Consider the following 23,358-nt stretch of genomic DNA (forward strand, 5'->3'; position numbering starts at 1 on the left):
AAAAGCTTGCTCGTTCGTCAATCCCCATAGTCTGGTTACCCTCACTCCCCCCCGCGGAGCCAAGCCACAATAGTGAAAACACTGAAGAACATACAACGCGGCCGAGGCTGCAAACGTAAATTATACAACAAATCAGCAGAAAACCGGAGAAAGTGAAAAGAGGCATGACAAAATCAAAGCCAGCGTCAACACGCCCCTGAGGTATCAAACGGCCGCAAATGACCCGCCCTCTCCGCGCTCAAATGGCGATCAAAATGGCCCAACGCCTGCCAAAACAATTTCTGGAAATCTTGCCTAGTACCTCGCTATGCATGCATGCTGTGCAAAGGATGCGTCAACACGGGAACCAACGCCACAAATGTCTCACCCGATAGAAATCTCCGCCCATGCCACATCTCTCGGCTGTTTCTGCTCAGCCAGACCGTCCTCATCAGCCGGCTTCGCGTACTCGTCAGGTTCTCTCCGCGACGTTGGCGCCCGGGTTGACAAATGCTCGCAAAGCAATGTCGCTAAACCGCCGCACCACATTTGTCGTCCCGCCCGTGACCTGGGCTTCGTCGAGGATAAACTTGGAGGCCACCGCCAGTCTGTTCTTGGGGTCGCTCTCGTCCAGATGCTGGGGAATTGTGCCTGCGTAGCCGGGCTCGAATTTGGGCGCCAGTTCCCTCATCACGGCGATGGAGTAGAGGACGTCCCGGTTCTCCCGGCCGTCCAGCAGATGCCGCATCCTAGCCAGCATGTCCTCCCTGGCTTTGACAGCTTCCGGGGAGCCTGGGTTGTCGCGTCTGCGCACAAACTCGGCCAGACTGTACCAAAAGTCGAATTGGCGCATTTTGTGCTGGTCATTGTCCATTACGGGAGGGGCGAGCGGGTTCGCTGCGAGGTATTCTCCACACAGCAGCGCCTCGACCACGCGTAGACGATTTCGTAGCTCGGTGGCATCGCCCTCGAGGGGCATCGCCGTGCGCATGGCGTTGTTTGTGCGGTCCGGGACTTGATAGACTATGCAGGCCAGCTCCCAGACGATCCTCGTTTCCAGAGCGCCAGAGTAGGCCATCTGGGTGTGGTCGTTGGCCTTGACCGCCTCGAGTATCTTTAAGAAAGAAGCCAGGTGCTCAATCAAATTAGTGTCTTTGGGAAACGTCATCTTTCCGCTCTCGATAAAGTAGTACCAAGTGGACTCGAAAAAGGCGCTGAGCCCGCCCGCGTACATTTCGTGGTAGATCATTGTGACCTCATTGAAAGTCTCCTCGGTGTGGCTTATCTGCTGCGGGGGAGGCGGCGGCCCTAGCAAGTCTATGATCTCGTGGATCTTCATTCTCTTGGCTACCCGGGATACGCGTCAGTATGGTCCAAGGCCGCCAAGGACGCGGGGACGCTCACCTCCTGTGGGTTGGGGACTGGCATCCGGCAGCGAGGCAGGCCTGGGGTCAGGTGCCTTCGAGTTGTCCGCAGGAGGTGCCAAGGGCAGATGCCTCAGGACAGAATCGCTGGGCTCGGCCTTGATCAAGTGGTCGTAGCCGGGCTCCGTCTTGATGACGGGGGCGGTGGCGGTGGCGGGGGGGCTGTAGCTGGCCGTGGTCGTGGCCGGGGTGGATGCGTATGCGCTGGGCAGCACAGCCGGCTGGTTGCCGTACGGGTTAGCCAGCCGGGGAGCAGGTGCAGGAGCCGAGTGCAGCGACGTGGACGAGGGGAGGGACGATGAAACAGTCGGCTGGCTGGCAGGGGCCGGTTGGATGTGAGAGATTGTCGGGCCGCCGCCGCCTTGTTGGCGGAAGATGGGATCGTAGCCCAGGCACTCTCGCTTGGATTTTTTGCAGTTATTGCAGGTCGGATGTGTCTCGTCGCACTGCGGAAGACCAAGGGTGTCAATAGGCTATTCGTCAACAAGCGATGGTCGCGAATCGAGAGGGAGGGTGTGGGCGAGATCAGAAATACGGAAAAGAGGGGCAAATGACGAGCAAAGCAAAAGCAGAGAGACAATTCAGGGCAAAAGGCCAACCAAGGTGCAAGGCACGGTGAAGCAGCAGTGTTTGCAACGGCGGGGAGCTCAGCCAAGCAAGCGAGAGGTTTGGAGCAAATTTTAATGCTCTGTCCCGCCTCCTAGCTTGGCTTGGCTCGGCTCGGCTGCGTGGTGCGTGGCGGCTGCGCTTCGGAATAATGGTTGGTGCGAGGCCTTGGGGGAGGGGGGTTCTCACACGCCCAGCCGCAACTCGCAAGACCCCAAGCCAACACAACGACCGACGCGGATTCAACCGACTCGAGAAGCTGTAGCATAGTGTCCCGATGGCGTGGACCAGAACAGAGTCAATGAAAGCTCCCTCACCTTGATTCTTCGCTTGCGACACGTCAGGCACCCAGTCTTGGTTCGGCGCTTGATTTCCTGTAGACAGAGCCATTGCGTGTTAGCTTCTTTCCTCATCCTCCCCTTGCGTCCCATCCAATGGCAGAGCAAGGGTTCGGTTCTGGCAGCTCGGCCAAGCTGTTAGGAGCGTACCTTTTTCGGGCCTCTGCTGCCAAGGATGCGAGGGTCATGGGGCAGAGGAAAGCGGGACATGGCGTCGTGAGCCAGACTGTAGTTTGATGGCAGTGCCATTGCGTGGTGAGGGTAAAAGAGAGGCGCGCCCGAGACGGGAGCCAGGGGAGTGGTCATGGCCATGGCCATTGTATGGTGAGGAGCCGGCGGCTGGCTGACGGGTTGCTGCGGCATGGAATCCATTGTACGCATGCTCGGGAGCGACATCGGGGCACTGGTGCCGACGGGACAGGCTCTATAGGCGTCGGCCGACTGGGACGGGGTCGGGTACGGCACGTACTGGCCCGAGGGCATGTTGGAGGAGGCAAGGTAGACGGAGGGGGAGGCGGCAGTGGAGGCCGGATAGCTCAGAGCCAGGCCGTGGTGGGCGGCTGAGAGGGCGGCCGAGTGAGTCGACATGTTGTCGGTTTCGAGCTCGGAGCCAGCGTCGTCGCCGTCGTCGCCGTTTTTCTGGGGCTGCGAGGCCGAGGCGACGACGGCCGAGGCGGCCAGGGACGCGTCGGGCGAGGGGGGGGCGGCCGGCGGCCGAGGAGCGGGAGACGCCTGAGTTGGAGCTGGAGGGGCTGCTGTGGGTGCGGGAGGCGGAGGAGAGGCAGACGAGGCAGAAGACGAGGCGGGCGCGGACGAGGAGGCGGCGGCGGCGGCGGCGGGCGGGGGAGTCGAGGAAGCTATAGGGGGCGCAGAGGGCACGCTGGCGGGAGCGGCTTCATGGTGGGGTGGCCGGGCCGGCTCCTCGTCGGCGGGCGCCATGGCTGGGAGCTCTCGCCCTTATATACACGGGATGTATGCGCGCGCTCGGGAGTGAATATGTATATAGATGAGGTAAGTATCCTCGTATGCAGTACAGTAGGTGGTATGGGTGGTGTTTTTTTCTGGGTCCGAAATATAAATTTTTATGGAGCGGGCGGTCGACATGGCGTCGGCAGCGGTGCAGTCAATGAGCGAACAGCGACAGGGGGGGCGCTGGTTAAGGCGACGCTGCGTGGGACACGGCTTCAGGGGAGCCTCGTTGTGGGCTGCTGCTGTCCAGGGGGAGGAGGAAGAGGACGATGAATGGATGGATGGCTGGACGAAGAGGGGGGGGGGGGGGCTGCAGTGACAGTGGCAGAGAGCGCGGCCATTGGGTGCAGGTAAGCAAGGTACCTTGTCAGGCATGCTTGATGTGCCCGGAGTGTGGTTTGCCCTCTTCATTTACGGGCGTGGCGAGCGCTGTCAAGAGTCGCGGCATCGGGGGCTGTAGCGGCGTGTCGACGTGGAGCTTGGCTGGTGGACGATGAAGGTGGAGAGATGGCAACGTGGTGAGAGAGGGAGCTGGAGGAGACGGCGAGCGATTGGCAGGTACCTCGGCTGGCTGCCTCGTGCGCTGCAGACACCACGTACCGGCCTGAGTCATCAAGGTGTCCTGCAATGCTTTTTTTACGGGACTTTTGGGCATTGCCTCTCCGAATACCTCCTTCTCTTAGCAGCAACTTGGCCCTTGGCCAGCAACGGGATGCTTTTCTGCAGTTCTGAGGTGCAAGAAGAGAAAGCGTCGTGCGTACGTACCGCTGGCGAGGGCCTCGTGTGCCTCTACAGGCGCACCAAGACGGGGCCCGCTTTACAGACCGGCACAAGCATCGTGCACGGCCAGGACAAGCTTCCCTACCTTACCTACCCATGAGCCTACCTATGAGAGGGGGGAATGATATGATGCTGAAAAAGGCCGAGTCGCCTACTGTATTACCTACCTAGCAACCTAGGTATTAGACGGCTCTCCGGTGTGGGGAACGAGGCTGTCGGGGACCCTACTGTGGCTTCGGTGGCGGACAGGCGTGCAGTGTTCCAGAAGGCCCTCCATGGCAAGGGGGGGGGCTCGTCACCGACTCAACAGGCTTTTAGCTCCCGGCCTTGAACCCCTGGGCGCACATGGGTGATTGCTGCCGAGGCCAATCAAGGCCGTCTACTTGCGAATACCCGCCAAGTACTTGAAGCAGACTGCTGGAAGCTCGGCCGCTCCATGGCATTGGCATACGGTCGGTACATCATGGGCGGGTCTGTACTCCCTCTCCTGTTCCTCTTTCTCTTCCTCCTCTTTCTCTTTTCCTTCTTTTGCTTGTCAAAGAGGCCGGGACTGAGCCGAGGGTCCACCAGGCCCGCCGGAGCCGTGCTTGTCGTCATTGCCAGGCCCTCTAGACCCGGCGAACCTGCAGCCATTGTCAAGACTGTCGGATAATTAGATACAGCACCTACCCAAGTAGAGAGAACCCTTGGCTGGAAACATTGGCTGAAAACTGCACGAGACCCGTGGCCGTCATGGCGCCTTCATTTGCCGCCCGCCCTCCTCGCCGCCACGCATGTGTCCACCTACCCTACATGATGCTGGTCGCGACACCAAAACGTACATACGTCTACATGGGGCCACTCACTCCCGCCCCTTGTCGGCTGCGGATGCTTGACGCGGCAGTACAGATGCACGCAGTATAGGTGCACGCCTCTGTATTCATATGCATGTGCGCATGGATGGCTTCACCGTTCCTGTGCACGCGCTCTCTCGACACGCATCGGCGGTATACTTTCCACGCTCCGTGCCGGGGCGGCCGGCACCGAGCAGGCCGATTCCCCGAGAGACGAAGAAGAAAAAACAAGACAAGAGAGAGCGCCGACGAGGAAAAGAAAGCCCCGGGAAGATGCAGCAGGAGAGAGAAGATGCACCGGGAGCTGCCGCCCGAGATCTGGCTCGCCTTGGCCCATCGCAGGTGGCCTGATGGCTGCATGCTGGCCATGTACCCTCCCGCACCGTCCAGCCAGGCAGGTACATGAGCGCTGGACGCGGCGTCCCCTGAACGGTCCCGCCAAAGGCCGCCCGACCTCCCGCGGGAGAGAAGCCGGCTGTGGGACAAGGTCTCTGGCCGCCGCCATCTTGTTTCGGCCGGGAGAGCGAGGCGCCGTCATATGCAAGATTGCCCATTTGCTGCTCTGCTCGTGACTTGTCGCCGTCGATCGTCGGTGGCTTTCGCATCTGTATGCAGGTATGCATGCGTCCATGCATCATGTATGTGCATATATGCGTTTGGGCGTGGTTGTCTTCAGGTACATGCATCCCGAGGTAAGTACCTAAGTATCTAGGTACATGTACGGATTTACGGAGTACTTGCACGAGCAAAAGCTCCGTCCATCAAGGAGGTGCGTCATGCTTCGTCCACCGCGACCCCGGGAATCCATGAGAGAATAGAGGAGATTTGAGTAAAGAAGAGAAATGGTTCATTGGAGAGACAACGCACAGTCGTAATCAATGCAGAGCGCACGCTCTCGTACCCGTACCACGTACCACGTACCATATGTTGCATAGGCATGTACATACGTACCTGTCGTGGCATCCGGCTTAGTAATATCGGCCGCATCTCCCCCCCCCCGCAACGAAGCCTCGCGTAGATTAAATAAAACAACAACAAAACGCATCAGAAAACCATCCAAGACGACATCTGCACTGCTGCATCAGACTGCAACAAGCGAGCTGCCTCTACATGACACACCCGCACCTCTATGGTAGGGCTACGCGAGCACATTCCCCTTTGGGCACCGGCCCCCCGGCCTCCGCTCTGGTGCGTCAGTCAATCCGCCTGCAACGATGCTTTGCTTAGCCAAACAAGGCGCCCTCGCACCATCATCTCCGCTCGACGCAGCTCTTCTGGCTCGCCGCTTCAAACTCGCGTCGCTTCCGCACCCGCGCGCATTCCTCGACCGACGGAGCCACCGAATGCGCGGATGCGTGCATGCGACTCGTCCTCCACCGCCACCGACACGTGCGCTGACAAATTCATCACGGCCGCCGACACTGATGCGCCCAGGGCTCCATGCGCTTCCAGCTGATGCCTGACACCCTCGGCCCCTCGTCGCCGCCGCCGCCCTCGCCGTCCCCGACCACCACCCACGGGCTCCCGAGGCACTCGCCCGTCTCGCGCGCAAACGTCCACGCGAGGCACCAGCTCTCCGTGTCGCACCGGGCCCTGCAGTCGTCCCCGTCCCGGACCCCCTCCCAGCGCCTCGTCGCCTCGCCGCTCGGCCCCACGTGGTCGCCCGCCGGGTAGGGCTTCCTGCCGTACCTCTCCATGGGCTGGTCGCCAAACAGCTCCCACAGCTGGCCCCAGAGCACGGGCTCCTTGACGCCCGCCAGCCTTGCGCCCACGCGCGCCATGTCCCCGGGCATGCGCAGCCCGTGGAAGGAGACGACGGGCGAGCAGATGCGGTCCCTGGTGATGCGTGCCAGCTTGGGCGGCTCGCCGCTAAAGTGGTGGCTGTAGCGTTCCTCGACGTAGATGCCCACCTTATGCAGCGTCGTCGCCACCAGCCGGTCCCCCCACGTCTCGTCGAGCGACTCGATGTATGCCTGCGCGACCACCTCGGGCCGGGTGAAGAGCACCCGCATGGCCTCGCCCGACAGCAGCACCGCCGAGCCCCCGTGCGCGAACCGGCCCTTGTAGTCGCCCACGGCGTTGCCAATGTACTGCGGCTTCCTCGGGTCCAGGTGGCCCAGCAGCAGCTCCAGCGACGGCTTGACCAGGTAGGTGTCGTCGTCGAGGATCACGTACCACTTCTTGAGGGGCAGCCGCCGGTATGCGAGCTCCATGCCCATGATGAACTGCGCTCCGCCCTCAGCATTCCCGCTCTCGCGTGTCAGGGGTGGGTCAATGACGGACCTTTAAGGCGTCGAGCTCCCACCCGTACGTCTGCCCGAGGAGAAGCGCCCGCTCCTCGTCGCCCGCCGCCACCGCCCCCTGCATGCTCCTGTACTTGTTGAAGCGCTGGTGCTCGTGCCACTCGACGCCAATCTTGCTCTCCATGACCGTCTTGATGGCGTCGTGCACCTCGACGCCCAGCCCCCGGGCGTCGCTCGCGTTGGCCGCCGTCCAGTCGCCGACGACGACGAGGAAGCCGCGCCCCTCGGGGCCCAGCACGCCGCGGCGCGACAGCGCGCCGAGCTGCTCCGGCAGGCGGTGGCGCGTGCCGTAGCCCGTCTTGATGAGGAAGCCGACGTCGGAGCCCAGGTCGACGCGGTGCCGCGCCGGCCCCCGCAGCTGCCGCGCGTCGGTGCCGCGCGCCCGCTCTGCCAGCCGGCCCAGGTTGAAGCGCAGCGCCAGCCGCACGCGCGAGTCCGGCGGCTGCGCGACCCACCCGACGCCGAGCACGAGCAGCAGCAGCACGGCCACGGGCGTCAGGCGTCGCCGAACCCGGCGCGGGATGTTGAGCATCCCGGCTGATGGTTCTGGGATGGAAAGGAGGAAAACAACTGGATCCCAGGGGATTGACCGATCCCCTATCCTCCTCCCCGCGTGTTTAGGCGTGAGTGGATCAAAGACGGTCTTTCGCGCCCCCAGCAAATCCCAGCGGCTAGAGCAGGACGGTGAGAAAAAGCCCAACTGCACGCTCGGTGAAAACACGAAAAGGGCCTACCCACGTGCTTCCTCCTCGGCGCGCTCAGGAGCCGCAGGTCGCGGGACACGGGGGGGACGTCACCGCGCGTCGGGTCCCTGGCCTTGGGTCTCTTGGGGGTTTGCTTCCGACCTCAGCCTGGCAGAGGCGGAAAACGGGCGAGGCTGACATTGTTTGCGCTGCGTTTGCGTTGGGCCTCGTCATCGGTGAAATGTCCATTTGATCAGCCAATGATGACTCATGCAGGCGGTGGCTGCTACATCCTTCAGCCTCGCATTCGCATCAATCGATCAAGCGGCACGGTATTTCGCCAGGCCATGTAGAGGCACCGCTCCGAACACAGTATGCCTCAGCTTCGAGAGTCTCACTTAAGGACCCTCCCTGCCTAGACCATGTATAAGCAGGAGTCTGCCCCCTGTCTGCCCCCAGTAGCTCCCCGAAGAGCGCGCCGACGGCAAGAGTATGTCTAAATGCTAGTGATACATGTCCATCAAGATTGCAAACCTGGAGGGCCCGTTTATGCGCTTTCTTCCCTGCCCCTCACAAGGAGGAGGCGGATGAAGTAATAGAGGAGCAAAGCGCGCTTCACAAGTAAAGACTCCATCGCCCCCTGCGTTTCTTACAGCCGACTCGCCGCGCGCACTGAGCAGCGGTTTCTATTCCTCCAGCTCGTAAAACAGCATGTACACCTCCCGCTGCATGCCCAAGACCTCGCTCGTCTTGGCCTCGCGCACCTTTTCGTCGCTCACCCGCCACCACCTGTCAGACGCCGGCTTGCGCTTCTTGGCCCGCTTCGCCGGCGCCGCCTGCTGCGCCTTGGAGCTCCTCGGCGACGCGCTGCTGTCCTGGCCCGCCTTGGAAGGCGCTAGCCGCGACAGCGCCGACTTGGTCGAGGCGGCGACGGAGCGCAGACTGCTCGTGTCGGCGTCACGGTCCTTGGCATCCGACTGCGGCGAGCCCATCTCGGGCGGTACGCTGCGCGGCGCGGCGGGCATCGACTCCAGCGAGGGCGTCGACGAGTTGGTCGCGGGAGATGCCGAGAGGAGGTCTGGCGTCGAGGTGGCCGGGCTGCCGGCTTGACGCGCCGCCGCCATCCTCGGCGTGGAGACGGGCGTCGATGTCTTGCTGTAAATGTCAGACGGCTGGAAGGTGTTTGCGTTGTGGTAGGGCGAGGGCTGGTTCTGTCGTCGAAAGGCCTCGTAGTGGCCGCTGTTGTGGCCGCCTCGGTGGGTGATGATGCCGAGCAGCTTGTACTTGTGTTGGTCCGCCAGACCTCCCAGGGGCAGCCGCTCCGGAAAGGCAACCTTTGCCGAGTTCTTTTGCGTCATCTGCCCGACGCCGTAAATGGACCGCGACAGGTGAATCGCCAGGACCTTGGGGAAGATGGTCATGCGTGTCGTCTTGCCAATCCGCCTCTTTGGCGCGTAGCGAATGTCGCCCAGCTCCACGCCAACGGGCGGCTGCTCGGGGTCCGTCTCAATGGCCGCGGCGAGCTTTTCGATGCTGTCCTTGGCCTGCGCCCTGAATCCATCCGACGTAGACCGCGCGAGTTCGTGCTCCAGCGTGGCTTTCGCCTGCACGAGCCGGCACATTTCGCACTTGAAGTCGTCGACGAATTCCGTCTTGAAGATGCCGTCAAAGCAGGCACTGAGCGACGTCGACGACACGTGCGGCACGGCCAGCGTCAGGGTACAAAAGCTCTCTTCCCTCGGCTTGGTCCGATACCGACAGGCCAGGCACTCTATGTGAGACTCGTACTTGCCTTCCATTGGGAAGCTCTCTTCCACCTCGGGCTCGGCCACGACTGGCGCCTGTGCCTTGGGCTCAGGCTCGGCGTCGTCTCCGTTGGTGGCGGCGAGGTCCGGCGGCCGTTGCGCATCGACGGCTTCCGAAGCCGCATGGCCGGACGCCAGCCCGTGTCTCCGCGCATAGGCCCGGGCGCGCTGACCAGCGCGGTACTCGTCCTTGAGCCGCTCGGCCACAATCTGAAGAAACTCCTGGGCATCCTGCTGCTGCCTGCTGATGCGCTGCTTGAAGGCGGCCTCGAGGACCTTGACAAAGGGAAAGGGAGAAATGGACTTCCTGGCAATGGGCCGCTCGTTAAGCGCGTCCAGCATGTCCTTGAGCCCGCGGGTGACGAGCCCCTCCTGCAGCCCCTGCAGCTTCCACTGTTCGAGCCTGGCGCCGGCCTGCGGCTGGACGAGGTTCTGGTAGACGGCCGGGTCCTCGATGTGGCGGCGGTGGGTTTCGCGGATGAGGTAGACGCGCAGGTCGCCGAGCCCGGCGAGGGCCTGGAGGACCGAGTTGATGAAGCAGTCGTTTGCCTGGTTGCGCAGGCCAACTATCGTCGTCTTGCGCGAGGAGTTGCCGGAGTCGTGGTCGATGGTAAAGGTCGGCCCGAAGACGTAGATGAGCGCAACGGCCGCGAGCGAGGCCCCGGCGGCGTAGGACACGACCGTTGCCGACCGCTCGGGCATTGTCGCCGGTCGCGAGGCTCGTCTATGCGGCGAGCTCAGGGGGAGAGGGAGCGCCGTCGGGAGGCGCGGACGAGGGTCGCCTTGGAGTGTATCCGAGACGCACACGTTGGTGTCAGGGAAAGGAAGATTGCCGACGCAGCGTCATTGCGAGGATCCGGATCCAAAGACAAAAGTCGCCGTCTGTCTGCCTTGGAGAAGACGGGCGCAGCAGCCTTGCCGGGGTCGGAGAATGCGTCGAGCACGGCTCGGGCGGGCTGGCGAGTGAGAGTCTTGATCGACGGGGCCTGGCGGTCTGAAACTGGCTGTTTGGCCTAGAATGGATTGACAAACTGTCGACGGTGACTGTGGCAGTTCGCGAACCTCCGTCTAGTCACAGGCACGCAATCCGACTAGGGCCGAGGCTACCCGGGGCCGAGTTGTTCCGGTGGCCGAAGCGCTTTCTCTCAACCACACCCATTACTTTTCTACTGTAACACGCTGCTCACGAGTCCGAGCTGCTGCAAACCACCTTTAATCTCTGTTTATATGAGTGTAAATGCCTCTCTCCTTCTGCTTTGCAAGCGTGGAGCAGGGTTGCGTCAAAGGCGAATGGCTACACATTTTTATGTGCATATTTTCCCTTTAGCTTGCTGGAAAGGAGGCTGACATGGCATCATCTAATTATACGCGAGTCTATTCCCTCGCCAAGGACGCATGGCTTCATAAAAAGTACCGCCACGGGGCAGAGAGCCGCGGCCACAAGTGGCTCGTCAGGAGCCTGCCTTGCTGCCTGACCACGTCCACAGCGACCCGTCCAACGCGCCTCGCTTCGCCCAGGCAGTCACCAGCTCATGCGGCGTCTCGTCGCCGTAAAAGGGAATCGGGACCTGATACACCTCGACCGTCATGTTTCCAGATGGGTCAATCTCTCCCCACCGCGTCGTGTCCAGGTCGGCGATCTCGTACGCCGCGTCCAGCAGCATCACTTTGATCTTTCTGCCGAGGCGCCGGTCCTGGCGCGGGAGTTTGTGAAAGTACTCGTCTTTGATGTTGGTCGAATCGACGTGCTGCGGCCGCGCCAGAACGACGTGGTGCAGCTCGGGCAGCGTCGCAATGTCCCACCAGAGCCAGTGGCTGTTGAGAGGCACGCCAAACAGCGCCAACCGCTTGAGGTTGGGCCACAACCGCCACACATCCGTGTGCGCGTCCGGGACGCTCAGCGCCGGGTATTCTCCGAGGCAAGTAAACTCCTCGAGACGCGTGAGCTGCTCAAAACCGTGGCGCAGCGTTTGCCGGACGTTGAGGTGATCGTCGAGCGGATCCAGGCTGCCAAACGGAATCTGCACCACCAGCCTGCGCAGCGTCTCGCAGACCTCGCACAAGAGCTGGCGGGTCCATATTGCCGTCGGCAGGTCGTCGAGCGAGCGCCCAAATGGCGCAAGGTAGAGCGACGTAACGTGTCGGAGCGACACTATCGGCGGCAGGGTCGGCACGAGCCTCGGCATGCACGCCAACAGGTCCGCCAGGCGGCGGCTCGAGTCGAGATAGAGGCAGCGCTGGCGCAGGAGCTTGGACGCATGTCCATACGTCGCGCGCGACACCCGCGTGAAGGTGAGCAGCGTCTTGGTCGCTGTGTGCGACGGGGGAAGCAGGGCATGCGGATTCGCCGGCAGCACGCTGTCGACAATGTGCAGCATCAGCTCCGTGGGCAGACTGGCGCGGCGTTCAAGGGACTCCATGGATGGACGATTGGCTGTCACATGGTCAGCGAGGCTGCCCTCGAGGGCGATGGTGGTGCTGTGGTGTTGGTGCTTGGAGTCGCTGCAACCAGCCGTCGCCACAAATGCCTCGCGTCTTACGTCATCTTACCGTTAGGTAAGCAAACAACAACACCAAAGCACGATGCACATGTTGGCCAAAGATCTTCACGACGCCACGGCAGCCAAATATAACACCATCACCTCTTGTGCCTGGAATAAAATTCGGCGTCTGGCTTCATATACGAGCTTTGCCCAACTCCTTTCCCCCTGTGATAATAAACGCCGCTTTTGATGCATCGTGACAACGGCAGCAATCGACAAACGATGCACCCCAACCATCCAAAGCTCGCTGGCAACACCCTAAACCTTGCGACCAAAGGGCCATTAAAACAGTGTCTCACCCGGCCAATGCTATACTACGTCGTCCCCTAATACTTTCCCAAAGGGCTCTCGTAGCTGTAATCCACGCTCCACAGCGGATCCCACAGCACGGAACTCTTGCTCGTGTCCTCGCCGGATCCTTCCCGCCGCATCTGGCGTCGAGGTTGCCCAGGCTTCATTCATCAGCCACCTATGGCCCCAGGAGGGAGTCGACGTTTCGTACCTCGGACGACTTCCCGCCGCCTGAACCTAACTCGCCCGCCTGTTTCTGCGTGTCCGCCCCAGGCGTGTTTTCGCGGCGCGCCTCGGCCCGGGCTCGTTGATCGGCATGCGCGTTGCTGGCTGTGAGGAGGCCTCCCTGCACAGGACTCGTCCCGGCCGGCGTGTCTGGCGCCGCCGCCCGCAGTGAGTTGGTCTCGCTCGCGAGTGCGCTGCTCTTGAGCAAGGCGGCGCCGCCAACCGTCGGAAACGGCAGAGCCTTCTTGGAGCCCGAGCTACTCCGACGGCTGTCTAAGCTTTTCGAGAGCGTCTTGTTAATGCCCTCGATGCTTGTCACGCTGTCGCGGCTCCTGCCCTTTCCCTTGGCCGTGTGCGACTGGATATCGGCCGTCGCCTCCACATTGTTCGCCGCGACCGTCGACTTTCCCATGCCAGGAGTGGACGGGGCGCCGGGCTTATCCTCGTGAGCATCAATGAGATACCATCGCAAACCGTCTGACAGCTGGAAGGGGTTGTCGTTCTCATCCTCGTTCATGGATTCGGCGTCGTTGGCGGGCTGGAGGCTTTTTGACAGGTCCACCACGCGTTCCTGAATGCGAGAGATTCGTGCCACGAGCCATTCCCGATGACGAAGCCGGTGCGCCTCTTGTTCACGGAGAAAGTAGTGCGGGAATCCCACGTTGAACGCTGCCCATGCGCCTGCCTGCTGGTTGCGCGTTGGCAGGAAGAGAGCGAGGTCACCCTCCTTGAAGTGTCTAAACGCGATTTTGTCGTGAGCGTCCTTTTGAAGGGTGTGTGCCCGGTCCCGATATGCTCGAGCCTCTCGCTGCCACTTTCGAGCCTTGTGTTCCGCCTCCTTGATCCGGAGGTACAGCGTGTCGGAAAAGAGGTCCATGTCAAAGGAGCCAAAGTTTCGTACAAAGGAGTCGTACTTGTCCGCCTCCGCCGACCCGTCTGTACTGTTCATCCAGTACAAGAGTCCGAGATCGGCGTTGTCGCCCGTCGCTCCCGTGCCGACACTGGTCGAACGACGAAGGTTGGATCCGGGGTCAGAAGAGTCATTGGGGTTTGGGGCGCTCCTCTCAGACCGCGGAATCTTATTGATTGCCATTTGCCCAGCTTCGCGACTCACAGAATATCCGATGCGCTCGAGAAGACGCACGAGGCGGTCGTTTTGTGTGTACAGCCTCTGCGTCAAGTCCTTTGTCCTTCCGTCGCGAGATTCGCATCGACTAGTAAGAACAGAAAGTTTACCGTCAAGGCTTTCCGCCTTCTGCCTGAGCGCATCGAGTTCCTCCTGGAGGCTGCCCATGTGCGACTGACGGGACGCCAACTCCTCTGCGAGCTCGGCCGTCTTCTTCTCCTCTGCTTCGAGCTTCTTGCGAAGCGTCTCTGAGCCTGTCTCTCCGTCGGACAACTGGCCTCGCAACTCGCTTAGCTGGCCTCGACTCTCAGCAGCCTCTTTCTCAAGGGCGACGGTCTTGGCTTGCTCCTCCGCGAGGTTCTCACGAAGCCCCCTCCCGTCTTCTTCCGCGGCCTTCAACTTGCCATTCAGTTCGGATACCTCTGCCTCGAGCTCTTTAACCGAATCAAGGGCCTGTCCGAGATCTGCCTTGACGAGAGCGTAATCACTTCCCGCCGCTCGTAACTTGGCCAAGAGGTCTCCTGCGTGGAGCTGCAGCGAGTCCGTCAGGTCCACTAGACTGGCCGACAAGGAAGCACCGGGAGCCACCTCGCCGTGTATTTTCCTCAAAGCTTGGACCTGGTCCTCGACGGTCTCTTGGGCGGCCTCGAGCTTCCTGAGCAGAGAATTATTCTCGTCTTGGGCGGCTTGAAGCTGCCGCTCCGACGCATCGAGCTGATTTCGCTGCATATGGGACTCTTTCATTAGTAGCTCGACCTGTCCTTGAGCTTGAAGCGAATCGTCTTCCCGCTCCTTTCCGAGTCGCTCGATTTCAGCCTCGAGAATCTGAATCTTTTCATCATAGGCGGCCTTCTCGTTTTCGCGCGACTCGCCAAAATGCTCCATGTCGTCCTCCGTGTCCTCGAGCCGAGCCTTCAACGTCTTGATCTCGTCTTCCAAAGACTTGCGTTCATCCAAGAACTCGCGCTTCAGAGCCTCCATGTTTTCCAACAGGTCTTTCTTCGTGGAATTGACTTCCTGAATCTGGTCCTTCATGTCATCATGCTGTGTGTTCCGAACGCTCAGCTCCTTTTCAAACTTGGCAGCGCGCTGTTTCTCGTCGCGGAGCTCATTCTCAAGCTGCTCAATCCGCCGAAGCAAGGAATCGGCCCCGTCAGAGGCGCGGCGGAGGTCCTCTGGACGATGTGACTTGATTGACGAAATCGAGTCCCGTCTTTCGTGGGACTGAGGTTTTGGAGACTGGAAGAGATTCCCGGGACGCGAAGCCTGACTCTGCCTATGCAGCAGATCCTCTAGACGCCTGACCCTACTCTCTGCCGTCTTGAGCTTGCTTTCAAGCTTCGACTTGTCCTCCTGCAGGGTACGAATGAGTTCATCATCGCCACGAATCATGAGCCCGCTCCGCCCGAGGGCTGCTTCGTGGACGCTGCCGTTCTTGAACGCCTTGAGCCTCCTGAATTGTTGTTTCGTGGGACTGTTCAGCTCTTGAACTAGTTTTCCCACGTCCTCGAGGATCGTGGGATCAGTGTCCTGATCCTGGAGACTTTGAAGGAACTCGTCCAGTTCTTCCTTGGTCATGGCGGGCCAAGGCACGTCCTCTCCAAGCAGATTGACCTCGAGTCCAACGACGGTGGTGTCCAAACTTGGCCCGTACATGCTGCCGATCATCTTCTGCCATCTTCTGCGTCGCTTCGCTTCTTCATCCTGGAACAAGGCCATTTCATTAGCGAGGGTCGAAGAGTCGGTCCTGATCTTGTCGACCCATTCCCGGCGGCGAATGGCCTCTACTACGAACGAGGCATACATGTAAGGGAGTTGATGGATGAGGCGAAGGTAGTCGAATGTTGTCATGTCGTCTTCCGATTGATTCAGGATGTTGATCTGGTTCTTGACGCCGCTGTGAAGCGCCGTGATGTCAGTGATGGTTTGCATGAAGCCGACAGATTCGTGGACGAGGTTGTTTCGCGCGCGCGTCGCATACTGCATCATCTCGTCCATTTCCTTGGCGCGCTTCTTGAGCGATGGGACTAGTCTTTCGGTGTGATTGGATGCTGTCTTTGAGGCTTGAGCGAGATCGCGCTGCGAGCCTCCGTAGCTGAGGGAGGTGTGGTAATCGGCATCGATCTGGCCGGCGACGGCTTCAATGTCCTGGAGGAGCTGTGCCGAGTCGGTGCTGTGTCCTAAAACGGAGCGACCCATGAGCTTGTCAAAGTCGGCGGCAAGTCCTTCGAAGCCCTGGTACATCTGAGTTGCAAGCCTGTCCAGCTCGGCGGCCTTGTCGCCGAACCTTCTGCGCGCGGTCGGCGCGAGCTTGCCAGCCTTCCTGGCCGTCTCGGGTTCAACCAGATCCTCGAGAGTCACGTCAGCCCTGGTCACCTCGCCCCTAGTCATGAACTTGACCATGGAGGGCGACACGGAAATGTTACGAGCCAAGGCAAGATACTGCTCCCACTCGGTCGCGAGCCGTTCGTGCTCCGACAGAGCAGGGTCCACCCATTTCTTGAGCTCCGTGTACTTAGGTTCGATCTGTTTCACGCTTATCTCGAGGTTGGCGACCGCCGCGTCCAGGCACTTGAGTATGACATCGATCTCATCATAGCGGGCTAAGACGGCCGAGTTGGTGCGAGAGCAGTTGTCTGCCAGCCGGAGAGCCCAGCTGCGGCGTTCCTCGTACAGGTGCTGCCATGAGGAAATGGCTTGCACGTCATCGATCGAGTTGGGCGCAGCCGGAACGGACAGACGCCGCGGCAGAGGGATATCGGAGATAAGAGGAGGGGTGCCCGACGCCGTCATCTGCTGCGTTACTCGGACGTCGTAGATGTAAATCTCTTTCTGACCGAGAGTCAGCGGGTGGTCTGGACCACGGAACGTGGCTTGGATGCACCACATACCTCGGAGTGCAGGCTGGCGAACTTGACGTTGCGTCCCTGGGGAGTGAGAGCTACCATATGCTGAAGAGACACAGAGCTGCTACGGGCCACCCATGATTTCAGGTCATCGAGTCTGTAGGCCAAGTTAGGAACGGGGCCATGAAGACGACCAGGACGACGTGTGGAGGAGGGGGAAGGGCTTTTACGTTGAAAACTGCGCCGCGTCGACCTCGAGGCGTTGGCCCGTGTGGGCAATCAACACCTGCGTCGCCATCCCAAGACATCTCCCATGGAGAGTATGACGGCGCTCGGGCGACCGACGCGACAAGGAGGCAGAAGCGAGGTGAGTAACAAGCGGACGTCGGTCGGTGCTGCTGGGCGGGACGAAGCCTGGAGTGAGACGCTCGCTTTAAGACGCTTGCTGTTGAGGATGGATGACAGGCATCGGGGTGCTTGTGCGAATTTGAGGGGAGGCGAGGGCGCAAGACCTGGTTGTAGCGTGACCACCGAGAGACTTTGAGGCGCCGACAGACTTTAGGCGTCGCGATGGGATGGATGCTGTGGCTACCTTGGGCTGGCGCAAGCGTGACCTCGTGCCTCGTAATCGCTGACTTCCTTACTATCTCGGCCGAGTGCCCCAGCCTCGTAAGCCCGGTGGGGTGGTTCCGCAGACGGATGGGCCTAGCCACACGTGGCTGAGTCCACGTCCCATCAAGCCATCCGCGACTCGCGATCATTGGCTGCGCAGCATCCATGACCTCGTCGCGCCCGACTGGACCTACTTGCTACCATGAGAGGGGGTCTTGGCTTCCACCATCTGTCGTGAACCGGCTGTCAAGACATGGACGCGTCTGAACCCCGGGCGGATCATGATCCCGCTTCTCTGCCCCTACCCTCGGACGAGCAGCGTGCTCTCGACTTGTTCGACAGCCTGCAGCAGCTTCGACTGGAGACGGCCATGGCCAACGCGCTGGCATCGCATCGAGCAGGTACGACACGCGGTAGCAGACCCAGGCTTTACTGGTAGCATTCATTCTCACATTATCGCGGCAGAGGCGCATGGCGCCGGCGCAGTTTCCAGGACATGGCAGGAGGATCTCCTGGATGCGAGGGCAAAGCTCAAGCTACGAAACGATGCCGTAGAGGCAGTCGTGGTGGCGAATCCCATTCTCAAGGCCGTCCACAACGGCACAGATGCATCTCCCGTGGAACGGCACGTTGAACCATCTCGCCTTTGAGCGCGTCAGTTCAGCACTCACTAACGTTATGCCAGTGACTTGTTACCCTACGTGGAACGCAGAGACGAGGCGGTCATATCGGTCGCCCGGCAGGCCGCTGACATGGAAATGCTGCGCGACCAACTCACCCGGACCCAGGCCGACGCAGCACGCGTCAGTCGCCGGAACGTAGAGTTGGCGGCAATGCTATGCGACTTGGCGGACAAGGCAAAGAGGAAACGGACCGGAAGTTTCGATTCGCCTGAGAAACGGAGCGCAATCGCGCGGCTAGAGAACGAAGTCGCGTCACGGAGGAAGCGGTGGAGAGTCATCAAGGGCGTGGCTAGTGGCGTAGTCTCTGGAAGCGGCATCGACTGGGCTCGCGATGATGAGCTGTGCGATATGGTGCTCGATCCAGAAAACGAAGACGAGCGGCCGTGAAAGGCCCTGAGTGGTTCGCCTCTCGTTTCGCAGTGTCTGGCCTTGCCTGAGGCCGTGCAACGTGGAAATGGGACAGGCAGGGTCCGCGAAGCAGGTGATGGGACATGGAGGCTGGGTCACTCCTGAATATCGGAGCCCGTCCTGCGCTGGCTCCCGATACCCGAGATTGAGGCATCGTCGGCCTCGACTAAATTCACCGACGCAACGGCCTGCGAGATGGCACACGAAAAAAAAACGTGTGCGCAAATGCCAGCACACGGCATTGCGCGACTGGTTGCGAGAGGAGAAGGTGGCACTGCCGCAACGTTGGTCCGGGCTGTTTCCCTTGCCTAGTGTAAAGTGTAAAGTACTTTGTACCAGGTGATGTCACTGAGGGCACTACCTGCTCCTGCTAGGTACCTAGGTACCTCGAGTACTACCTTGGTAGATTAGAACCAGGGAGACTCAGACGGAAGGGGTTCGCCGTACCGGACGGAGTACTTTGGTCGTCTGCGGTCAAGTATACAGTACATGCAGAAATACTTGCTTATCAGTGCGAGCCGGTTGCTGTTGCCTGGGACCAAGGTGACGCTAGCGCTCTTCCGACACCCACGGTAAGAGATGCTTCCGCTTTCATAAGAAACTGCGATACGTGCACTAGGACAACCAAGGTGGACACTTTACATTAGGTGGAAAGTACCCACGTACCTGTATATTTCGCGCTTGTGTGTGGTGTACTGCTACATCTTCCGCCGCTTGGCAGTCAGGCGCAAAGACACCAGTGAAGAGACAAGGCGTGCGACGACCTGCTAAGAAACAGCTTGCAAATCCTGAGGATGCACGCGCAGCCCTCGACCACCAATGAACCACTGCCTGGCCTTGCAAGGGAGCTCGAAGTTCTCTTGCGAAGTACTGTACGGTACTCCTCGTAGTAGGTAATTGTCCAAGACTGGGAAACTCCAATTGTCTACCTACCTTAGGTAGCCAACCGACGTAGCGATCGGGCCGTCCATCGACTAGGTAGCCAGTCGAGCAGCGAGGCAAACAGCTTGTATAGTTACAGAGTAGTCCTTGCGATACAAGGACGAGCAGCACTATGCCGTTCTAAGAAAAGCAGGGCGATGCGAGCGAGAATTGGCCTCGGGCAAACAGCAACACTCTCAGCGAGTTGCCAATCAAGCTTGTACAGTGTGTGGCTCGCTGTGTGCCCTTTCATTCATTTACGGGCATGCAGTGCCATGCACACACACAGACGAGTGCAGGGCTTAGCCTTGCCTTTGCGCGCCCCCTCTTTTGCTCTCTCCCCCTTGTTGGTGGGCTTTCATCGCACACCCAAAAGAGCGATTTGTGACCACAGCCACGTACTGATGCATGTACAGGATTCACTCTGTGCCTCCCTAATGCGCCTCTAGGCGCGAGGACTCGCAGTAAGTACTCACATCTACCCGAGGTGAAGCTCGATAGCGCCAACAAGGGCAGGAGGAGTCAAATCATTCACCCGCTTTTGCCTGCGAACAGAACGAGTCGCCTTTCTTGTCATTCACTGTGCATTGAGGTGAGAAGAATTGCACGTGCTGCCCTGATAGTAACGGTACCTCGTTCCCGGCGGCGAATGGGTGTGTGGGTGTGTCCAGTCCTTCCCGCAACATTCCTCACACTGCTGCTTGCCGCGTGCAAGCACAAGTCGAGGCACAGTACAGGTACTGTACCTTGCCGAGCAAGGCACCCAAGCTTTCTTGGTGGACTGATAATTATTACCTGTCTTCCTGGCGAGGCTTTGCACTCAGGCCAGGTACCAATCCTACTGATTGAAGTGCCGAGTACAAATACCAATTTGCGTGAAGGGGCGAGGAATCGAGCATGCCCTCTTGCTGTTGTGCAAGTACTTTGACGCATCTGCCCAGAGTGAAACTCATCCTGGTTCTCCTACCCCATCGCTAGGCATGTATTCGAGACAAGCGGTCCGCTCATGCTTGTTCCGCCCCCCGAGAAGCAGAGACAGTGGTGCCCTTTGGCAGTCGTAAGGCCACCCCTAAGTAGCTGGACCCACAGCCCCCGCCTTTGTCAGCAGCTACTTATAACCTAACGCAAAGAGCCAAAAACTCACAACAAAACGGAAGAGCTACGATAGGCTGCTTGTACTACCTCTGCTATCGATACATCCTTTTTGGTGAGATGGTCGGCCACAATCTTGTACCATTTGCAGATTGAGTCTGATTCGTTGGTATCCTTACGAGTGACCTGAGGGTGGCCTTATGACAGCCAAAGGGATGAGGCGCTCTGCTCGCTTGTGTTGCTGCTCCCCGGGAGGTGATTAGGCAAGGCACAAATCTCTTTTCCAGTGAATTCTGGAAGTCACTTGCCTTGCTTGGGCAGCTTTGCTCAAGTAGAAAGCCGGTGGATGAAACGGACGTGAGTCGTTGCGCGCTTGCTGGCTGCGCCGTGCTTGAAAATTGAGGCTCTTGGTGCGTCTACCTACCTACTACGACTGGCGAGCGCGTGGCGGCCTGTCAATGAAGACAGGCGGAGGAGCCGGAGGCTCATGAGCGCCGCGGCACTTGGCAGTCGGCTGTAAAAGTACATGACGACGCGCACATCTTGAGTACAGTACAAAGTAGAGCGACCAGGCAGTCGTTCTGTCCCACATGGCTTCATGCCGAGACGCTTTGATGGTACCAACACACGGTGCCGTGGTACGTGACCTCAACGCCCCGCTGTGCCGCTGCTATTGTGCTCTGCACAGCATCTACGGTACCTCCTGGATCAGACCCTACCACTAGTAGGCGCACTTGACAAAACCTTTTGGCTCGCCGTACGTTGATATGAAGCATAGGCTAGCACGCTGACACACTATTCCTCGATAAAGCGGTCGGGTGGCAGGCGCATGCAGTTTGCGCCTGCGAGGGCCCAGTGCCAGTGCGGCTTTTGTTGGAGGTGAGGACCAATGCCTATGCCCCTCCACGAGGCGGAGCCCCAAACTGGCCCGTCTCAGTGCAGCAGCGGCATCTCTGGGTACCTACCCGAGTACCGGATGTCTGTCCCCTACGACTCCAGGAGGGCAGGTGCCTCCGAGATGGGTGTGCAGGTGTGCAAACGAGACTTGCATACAGTGCGGATCCAGCTGCTTGACTCATAGGATATTGGGCTTGTACTCTACTTAAGCAGGACCTCAAGTGGGGAGCGCGTACCTATACAGTGCCGAGCAACAACACGTCTCGCGCCACGCTGCAGCAGAGGAAACCGCGCAGGGCGGACTGGTAGCGTCGCAGTCCCCTCCTTCCAGGCCAGCAAACACGGATCGTTTTCCACTCACTGGCCTTCTACGCATACAGGGGGGAGAGGCTCGGGCAAACGGAAGGGAGAGGGAGAGGCTCTCGAGGGAAACAAGGAGCGAGAAAGGAGCGGGCGGATACACGGGATGTACACAGGGCTCAGCTTCTACACTACACGACCTGTTCCTTCTGCCTATTTTATGAGGGAGGATTGAAGAAGCGGCGGGAAGAAAAGAGAGGGAGGGGGAAAGAGAGGGAGACAGGTGCGGGGAGCGCATTACTTCCTACCGCACGCCTTGCCTCACTGTTTTACTTACTGTGCTGTGTGCGCCGACTTCCTCGAGTACCCGGTACCTGGGCGGGCACGGTGAATACACAGAAGAAGCAGGTACCGACAGGAGGAAGCCTTGTCCGCCGTCGTCCGTAAACACAGCTCGGTCATACACAAAATATTCGATCCGGCCGGCAGGGTACAAGAGGCAGCCAAAGTGGCCCTCCTAGTACCTCAGCACCATGGGTATGGGACTGAGGCATGGCAACGAGGTACGCAGCCCAGCACCCCCTCAATGCGTACCGGCATGTACTGTGGCGCGCGGCAGCAGGCAAGAGCTACCAGCAGCGCCCGCCCAGCAGCAGCGCTCTCCCGAGCCAGTGCTGGTAGCTGGCTAGGGCGAGGGTACCTGCTTCGCCTGCGTCTTTCCCCCTGCGGCCGGGTACCTCGCCGAAGTGTGTGCGCTCGAGGTGTGGTGGTAGCTGGGGGGCGCCTTGTACAGTACGGCAGCGAGCACGGTGTCGAGGTACCTTGGCTGGGGCGGTGGCCGGCCGCGTTCCTCCACCCACCCACGCACCCGCGCACACACACGCACACACACAGTCAGTCAGTCGCTCACACGCACGCGCACCCGCTTTCGCGCCCGCAATCAGTCGCCATAGTAAAAAGGCTGCTTGGCCCTCCCCCCATACTGCGCTCCCCCCTCTCTCTCTTCTCCCATACAAAATCTCCCTCCCAAATCCTCCCCTACAAAATCGTCACCCAGACAGAGTCCACTCCGCAACACAACGCACACGCGCCTCAGGTGAGTACCTTATTTTTCGCTCTGCATCGCCGCAAATCCAAAGTCACCCGCTTCCCTTGGCCTTGCGCCCATCTCGAGTGTACGCCTGGCATTGCACTCTCTGTAGCCCTCGTGGCTCCGGCCCTTTTTTCCTGTCGCCTCTGCCGGGGAGCCTTTTCTGTCATCCAGAACCCTACGCGTCGTGCATCGTGGTGCACTCACTTGACCACCCGGTGGCTGCTCGTCCTTGTTCCCCCAAACGGCTTTCCTCACCCGTTTCTGCCATCATCATCGCGCTGACCAGCTTTCGCGACGTCACAGACGACAGCATCCGCATCGCCGTCGCCTGGTTGAAAGATCACGTCGAGGTATGTGACAAGTACTCAGCACCATTTTCCTCCTTCATCTTGGGCACCCGGGGCTTCGCGCGGGCCCAATTGCCTTTGCGCCTCAAACCTACCCTCTCATGACGGCCTGCCACTTAGACGCCAGGCTTGTCGTTCACCTTGAAAGCCCCCGCGTCTTCACTCTGCAGCACGCGCCTCATCCCTGGCGCGTCGCCCAGCCGCCACCACACGTCTTCCCAGCTCTCCGCCTCAGACACGACATGCACCACACC

General features: G+C 60.1%; 6 protein-coding genes across 6 annotated transcripts; 1 reads left to right on the forward strand and 5 right to left on the reverse strand.

Moving 5' to 3' along the window:
* Positions 1-451: 451 nt before the first annotated feature.
* HRG_05823 (fungal zn(2)-Cys(6) binuclear cluster domain-containing protein) lies at positions 452-3,286 on the reverse strand (the record flags this gene model as incomplete). Its single annotated transcript, XM_044864294.1, has 5 exons — positions 452-1,326; positions 1,384-1,849; positions 2,327-2,383; positions 2,498-2,750; positions 2,808-3,286. 5 exons carry the CDS (start codon positions 3,284-3,286, stop codon positions 452-454), a joined length of 2,130 nt encoding a protein of 709 aa, XP_044720826.1.
* A 3,049-nt stretch (positions 3,287-6,335) lies between these two features.
* HRG_05824 (glycosyltransferase family 31) lies at positions 6,336-7,764 on the reverse strand (the record flags this gene model as incomplete). Its single annotated transcript, XM_044864295.1, has 2 exons — positions 6,336-7,154; positions 7,213-7,764. 2 exons carry the CDS (start codon positions 7,762-7,764, stop codon positions 6,336-6,338), a joined length of 1,371 nt encoding a protein of 456 aa, XP_044720827.1.
* An 837-nt stretch (positions 7,765-8,601) lies between these two features.
* On the reverse strand, positions 8,602-10,422 carry HRG_05825 (ubiquitin carboxyl-terminal hydrolase domain-containing protein; the record flags this gene model as incomplete). The annotated part of the gene is made up of 2 exons (XM_044864296.1): positions 8,602-9,830; positions 9,894-10,422. The coding sequence occupies 2 exons, from the start codon at positions 10,420-10,422 to the stop codon at positions 8,602-8,604; spliced, it is 1,758 nt and encodes a 585-aa protein (XP_044720828.1).
* Positions 10,423-11,171: 749 nt separating this feature from the next.
* On the reverse strand, positions 11,172-12,140 carry HRG_05826 (uncharacterized protein; the record flags this gene model as incomplete). The annotated part of the gene is made up of 1 exon (XM_044864297.1): positions 11,172-12,140. The coding sequence occupies one exon, from the start codon at positions 12,138-12,140 to the stop codon at positions 11,172-11,174; it is 969 nt and encodes a 322-aa protein (XP_044720829.1).
* A 592-nt stretch (positions 12,141-12,732) lies between these two features.
* On the reverse strand, positions 12,733-17,049 carry HRG_05827 (autophagy-related protein; the record flags this gene model as incomplete). Its single annotated transcript, XM_044864298.1, has 5 exons — positions 12,733-14,560; positions 14,612-15,080; positions 15,237-16,737; positions 16,797-16,908; positions 16,982-17,049. 5 exons carry the CDS (start codon positions 17,047-17,049, stop codon positions 12,733-12,735), a joined length of 3,978 nt encoding a protein of 1,325 aa, XP_044720830.1.
* A 567-nt stretch (positions 17,050-17,616) lies between these two features.
* HRG_05828 (centromere protein H (CENP-H) domain-containing protein) lies at positions 17,617-18,433 on the forward strand (the record flags this gene model as incomplete). The annotated part of the gene is made up of 3 exons (XM_044864299.1): positions 17,617-17,764; positions 17,829-17,988; positions 18,049-18,433. 3 exons carry the CDS (start codon positions 17,617-17,619, stop codon positions 18,431-18,433), a joined length of 693 nt encoding a protein of 230 aa, XP_044720831.1.
* Positions 18,434-23,358: the final 4,925 nt, after the last annotated feature.

Source organism: Hirsutella rhossiliensis (genome assembly GCF_020360975.1).
Source record: "Hirsutella rhossiliensis strain HR02 chromosome Unknown scaffold00005, whole genome shotgun sequence".
Lineage (NCBI taxonomy): Eukaryota > Fungi > Ascomycota > Sordariomycetes > Hypocreales > Ophiocordycipitaceae > Hirsutella > Hirsutella rhossiliensis.